The following is a 6194-nucleotide window of genomic DNA, read 5'->3' as shown; positions in this document are numbered from 1 at the left end:
TAATTTCATTAATAGAGCTCAAAATGTTTATGCTGATTTTGTTGCTAGAGGAGGTGCTAGGACCTTTTAACCTTTTTAGGGAGTGGTGAAATTGCCCTCCCTCTCTTTATGTGATGCCTCCATTTTAGCCTCCATGGCGGTTTCCCTCAAGTGTTTCCTGTATAATATTTTTGTGGAACAGAAAAAAAAGAATTACAAGTTTGATCCTAATGGTCTTGACCTGTCTTGAACTATGTCTTAGGTCTGGTGCTGAAGGTGAGTCAAAGTAGAATATTCTGGCAAGCAAAGGATTTGTATTTGTTTCGCCTGACTCATCCATCTTGTTGCCCTAATTTTGGCCTGAACAAATCCATAGTAGTTTGAATACTGGCTTTAACTTGGGTCGGGATATCATTTGGGAATACTTCTTGGCAAAGTATTTGTCAGGGTTTTTTATGGTGTACTGTGACTTGGACAAGCTAGATGCTCTGCGAATGAAAATTTAAATTTTACTCCAGATAAATCAGCTCTACAGATGGGTTCTAATTTGCTTCTCTTAGGCAGTAAGACGAGACTACAGATGGGTTCCAATCTGCTCCTCAGAGGCAGTAACACAAGATAAATCAGCTCAACAGATAGATTCCAATCTGCTCCTCAAAGGCAGTATCACAGTTGCTACTAACTGGAGCCCAACAAAATCACCATGGAAACAAAGCAACCCTTTAAGGACATCATTACCAGCACCAATTTTCTTCACTGGTAAATGACAAGATGGACTTGCAGTATGTAACAATAGACAGCAGTTGAGTGAAGCGAACTGAGCGCAACCACCAGCACAAAGAGCATGAATAAATGACCCTCAAGCATTTTCAAAAAGCAAAGAGTGCTGCTCATAAGAAAGTCTGACCCCCGAAAGAAAAACTAGACACAGAGTAGGGGAAATAAGTCATAGTTTTCTGGCAGGTTCTTTGATCAGCAGCAACATAATGTGAACAAGTTCAGAAAAGCATAAATTTGTTTCAAACGTACATTCAAAAGCACGAAGTTCCACAACAAATTGAACTTACTTTGGGAAGCCAATTCTCACCCCGGAGCTAAAACGACCTCATTTAGATTTAATTTAGAGGAAAGGATACTAAAGCTGCGTTTGTTTGCAGGGTTAAAGTGGGGTGGGTAAAAAGGGGTGGGAAAGTTGTACTTGATTACCACAAAATTCCAAATATTTACCTGTTTGGTTGCCTGGGGTGAGTCCGACAAGTTTGGCCACCGTGGAATCCCTATTGAGGGTCATTTTTCCCACCCCAGGCCCTCTCAAAACCCCACGATTTTGATGGGATTTTGAGGGGAAAATGAGGGAGAGTTGAGAAGACTGGCGAGAGATCTGCAACTGTTGGCGGGAAGTTCGGTGGAGATAGAAGATGACGGAGGAAGTGGCTGGCGGCGAGGTAGAGGCAGAACAGGGGTGGAACGGCGGCAGAGGCAAATCTCACCTTTGATTTCTCTAATCACCAAGTAGCAGCGTCAGAATCACCAGTGGTAGGCAGCATCGGAGGAAGAAGAAGAGTAAGAGAAGAGAACCAAGCAGCGACAGTCGGCACTACCGTCAGAGAGAGAGAGATCGTAGATCAGAGAGAGAGAGAGCGCACGGGAGAGAGAGAGAGAGAGAGTAGGTGCTGAGATTCCGCTCCTTTTTCATTTCGTTGCAGGTGAGAGAGAGAGAGCAAAGCATGGGTTTTCTTCTGTTTTTCATTTCGTTGCAAGTGTGAGAGAGAGAGAGAGAGCAACGCATGGGTTTTCTTCCGTTTTTCATTTCGTTGCAGGTGAGAGAGAGAGAGAGAGCAAGCATGCGTTTTCTTCCATTTTCCATTTCGTTGCAGGTGAGAGAGTCCTTTTTTTCATTTCGTTGCAAATGAGAGAGACTAATGATAATATATTATTTATAAAAAAAATTTAATAATAATGTATTTTACCTAAAATCCAATCCAACCAAACAAGTATTAAAAGTGGAAAAGTATATTTACCCATTACTTTTCCACACTTTACTATCCTGTTTCCTACCCCACTAACATATGGAACCCACAAGTACAACTTTCCCACCTCTTTTTTTCCAGCAAACAAATGCAACTTAAGAGAAGAGAGAACTCTACTCCAAGAGCTCTATTACCTCTATGCTGTTACCGAGGCCTCCTGAACTGAACTTACTTTGGGAAGGCAGATGATACTGACTGACCCTTCATCGCTTATGGCCATTTTTAACAACAAAGGTAGGTGAGTACACAAGAACGCTTTTTTTTTTAATTTCTGATAAAAACTTCCAGGTTAAATGAGCTTATAAACCCCATCATATGCATAAAAAATCCAATAATGTATTTTCCAAAAGCTTCAGTTTACTAAGCCTGGAAGACAAATGGTACTATTAATACAGTAAAAGTACTTCATTACTGGAATGAATGCATAACACCATCATAATTCTGCAAAGAAAACCAAGAGATGACATGAATAGCATGTCTTTGAGGTATAAAATCCTTCTGCCACAGACTGCTTGAAGCTGAAAGCAAGAATAGCATGGAAAATAAATAAAGTGTCATTATGAAACCTCCTCAGTAATACAACTCTCAGACTCCCCCTCCTTTTTTTTTTTTGGTAAGAAGACTTCCCCTCCCACGCTTATGCTTTTAAATAAAAGACAAGGTGAAATCTACAAGTACCAAGTTCATATACATACGACAAAGAGAACTCAGTTGCTCACTAGAGACAATTTATGGATAGATCAGGACAGCACTTTTTTTTTTTTTCTTCTTCTCTTCTTTCTTTTTTTTTTGGGGGGGGGGGTGGGGGGAGGGGTTAAGCAGACCAGGACAATACATAATAAATAAATATATTCAAATAAAACATTAATAGTCTTTAATACAACATCAATGTCACACAACCTATATCTCAAAAGATCTGAAGTATTATAGATATTTGACGAAACAGAATTTTGTAAAATACTACATATACAAGGTGACATTGCACCATAATCATCTCACAAACTGTCCTTCAACGTTGTTATTTACTCTGCTGCAAGAGTAGGAATCATCTACTCTTAAATTACCAAGCAAAGCATCACGACCAGTCAGAACAATTTGGAAGAAACCTTCTACTTCCGAAGAAAGAAAATCCAACCCTTGCAAGAGCCTTTCAGAACTCTTCCTCAAGTCCAGAACAGAATTCTCCAGAGTTTCTCCTTTAACAAGCACTTCACCATTGCTGCCAATCATGGGATACAACCTCTTGGCACTAACTTCCACAGCTTCAAGCTCTTTCAACAGTATGTGACTTCCATTTGAAACTTGGTTCCTGATCACTCCATTAGCGTTAGTCTGCAAATTGTTGAAAACCTCTGCCCACAAGAACTTGTCAGAAACAGGCAAATCAACCAAAGCATCTGAAGAGCCTGAGAAAGCTGCTGCAAATATGCTACAGACAAATATTGTTTGAACCTTGACCCCATACATAGCTCGCATCAAAGCCTTTCCCTTTGCTGAGTTCTTAATCTTATTCAACTGAAGCGATTCGATGAGACCATGTAAGATGATAGAACAGTTCTCAAGCTTGGGGTTTTTTATATTGATCTGCTTCATCCAATCACCAAGAGAAGAATGGGCACACAAAGCTTGTTCCTGTGAGGGAGAGGCTCCAGAGATGTCCAATACATGTAGTACACACTGAAGCAAAAGCTGAGTTTGGTTGATCCGAGAGAGCTCAGAGCTGAAGGCAAGACAAATGTCAAGCAGCTTCACACTATTATCCAAGTAGATATCCATCCATTTCTCATCCCAATCAGCAACAGGGAACTGAAGCTCACTAACGAGAATTTTCAAGTCAGTATATGTTTCAGATAGCAATTCCATTGCCAATCTCATCCATGAAAAGCTAAGGATATCACCCTGGTCTTTCAACTTGAGCTTCTTCATCCTTTCAGCCAAAGCATATTCGAAGGAATTCAACAATCCCACAATCTTCGGAGACAGGAATGACCTCCTGGGGAAGATCATACGAAAAGGGTTTCCAAAAGGAAAAGTTGGTGGATGCCCATCATGCGGCCGACTCATTTCAATATGCACAACTATCAAGAAAGTAAATATTTAGAACATTAGCTGTGGGTGCAACACGGAACATCAATAGCATAGATAAAAAGATAACAGTATTAAGGATCAGGAGCAAAGTCCTGAAAACAGTGTCCTATAGGTTTTCTAATAAGGAAACATGCTATCAAAACCAAGGTCTAAAAACCAGGAATTGTACATGGGATCAGCCTCCATCAACCGAATTCCACTAGAACCCTAGAAACTGGAACAAAGAAGGATAAGCAAATATTTCATATACATGATTTTTTTTTTTTTTTTTTTTGGTGGTATTATATAATTCAAAAGAATAGTAGATCTTGCTGTGTTGTCATTAATTTTCAGTTATTTTTCACAGAGATGTCAAAAGAAAATAAAAATGAAAAAACTTAAGAGATAAAAGAACATCTATGGCTGAACCTAAAATAAGTCACAGTAATAAGAACTAATGGAATCAGGGTCACAAAGACCAATTGCAAACCGATTTCTCAAACCATGAACAAAAGTAAAGATAACCTTCTACATGGAAAAATCAACCAGAATCCAAACAGAACATGCATAAATTAGTGCAAAATGGTCCGTTTATAAGGGCATCTGAATCAATCTGAAATTATCAAACCGATTTCAGCCCAACTGAACACAACTGAAGAGCTCCCTCATGGAAAAATAATCACATCACTTCAGAATAGTCTTGGAATCAAGACTAACAACGAAGCATCACAAGGCACAAAATCCACAACTACCAAAATATGCATCTGCAAGTAAAATACAAAGAAAAGAACAAAAACCAACAGATTCCAAAATAATCCCACGAAACCCTACAAGCAACCAACCAGTTTCTTCTTCTTCTTCTTTCTTCTTTTTTTTTTTTTTTTGGGGGGGGGGGGGGGGGGGTTGGTGTTCTGAAGTTCTTGCCCCCAACTTCCCATCTGCACCTCAATTAACAATACAGATCACGAAGTGAAAAGATCGGAAACCTAAAAACCAACATAAAAGGACTGATCTGGTAAATCCTAACCAAAGACTTTCCCAATTACATCAATTAACCCCCCCCCCCCCAAAAAAAATGCATAAACTAGATCTGCAAAGGAAGTTGATCGTGTTCGTACCTGAATCAGGCCTAAGAAGATGGAAACTATGTACAAATAATTGCAGACGCGTAACACTACTTAGCTAGCACGGACCCTTCAACAAATTACAATGAAGCTTTCAAGATAAAAAGCCGGTATCGCCTGAGGATAAGCTTCATATAATAGGTAAACTCTGTTTTCAACCGTCGTTCATAGATCGGAGGGGCAGGGAATCATGGAATCAAGAACCTCAATCTAACACAAAGAGTTGATTTGATAAATCCTAACCAAAAACTTTCCTTAAAACAGCAATTAAAACCCCCCCAAAAAATGCATAAATTAGATCTGCAAAGCAAGTTGATCGTGTTCGTACCTGAATCAGCACTAAGAAGAAGGAAACTGTGAACAAATAATTGCGAACGCCTAATACTACTTAATTAGCACGAACCCTTCAACACTTCAATGAAGATTTCAGGATCAAAATTTGAAGTCGTCTGAGGATAAGCTTCATATAGTAGGTGAAACCACTGTTTTCAACGGCCGTTCATAGATTGGAGGTGAAGGAATCATGAATCTCAACCTAAGAAAATGATAATCAACGGCTATTTTCGATGGTTCCTTGTTCACGCACGAGTCACAAGATTCATGACTACACGTTTTCTGTGATCCTGCTAAACACAACAACTGCGAAATGTCAAAATACACAATCGACACTCAAACTTGGACGGCCAATTCTTGACCTGGGACCATTCCAGGAAGAAAGAAGGATCCACTTTCGGAATCCCTTGTACACGTGGCGAGAATCGAAAGCATGTGAATGGCTAGACATCCGTTTCAACCGTCCGATGTTTTCAATTTGTTGTTAAGTAAGTTCCAGGCTCCCCACCTTGAGAAGGAAAGGCTCGGTCATCTGATTCGTTAAAAAAAGGAAAAAAAGTTACCTGTTATGATTGACAACTTAGAATTAAAAAAATCTGAGTTTTTTTCGTAGGAATCATCTGATTCGTTTATATGATGTATGAGCCACGAAAGGGTATTA

The 6194-nt window shown here is 39.5% G+C and overlaps 1 protein-coding gene across 2 annotated transcripts; it reads right to left on the bottom strand.

Moving 5' to 3' along the window:
* Nucleotides 1-2841: 2841 nt before the first annotated feature.
* BPS2 (BPS1-like protein) lies at nt 2842-5855 on the bottom strand. Of its 2 annotated transcripts, none has more exons than XM_089142233.1 (2): nt 5529-5855; nt 2842-4087 (listed from the first exon to the last, which is right to left on the bottom strand). In XM_089142233.1, the coding sequence occupies exon 2, from the start codon at nt 4071-4073 to the stop codon at nt 3000-3002; it is 1074 nt and encodes a 357-aa protein (XP_088998359.1). In that variant the 5' UTR covers nt 4074-4087; nt 5529-5855; the 3' UTR covers nt 2842-2999. The 2 variants fall into 2 exon arrangements, with proteins under 2 accessions (XP_088998359.1, XP_088998360.1); XM_089142234.1 differs by lacking the exon at nt 5529-5855 and adding an exon at nt 5195-5515.
* Between the last annotated feature and the right edge of the window lie 339 nt (nt 5856-6194).

This window comes from Hakea prostrata, chromosome 1 (assembly GCF_041222555.1).
Source record: "Hakea prostrata isolate BN-2017 chromosome 1, UWA_Hpros_2, whole genome shotgun sequence".
Lineage (NCBI taxonomy): Eukaryota > Viridiplantae > Streptophyta > Magnoliopsida > Proteales > Proteaceae > Hakea > Hakea prostrata.
Note: the sequence above shows the minus strand (reverse complement) of the source record. Positions and strands in the feature narration are given on the sequence as shown.

What these genes read in the sequence shown, in the direction of transcription:
- BPS2 (XM_089142233.1), bottom strand. Translation starts at nt 4,073, where the DNA reads ATGAGTCGGCCGCATGATGGGCATCCACCAACTTTTCCTTTTGGAAAC.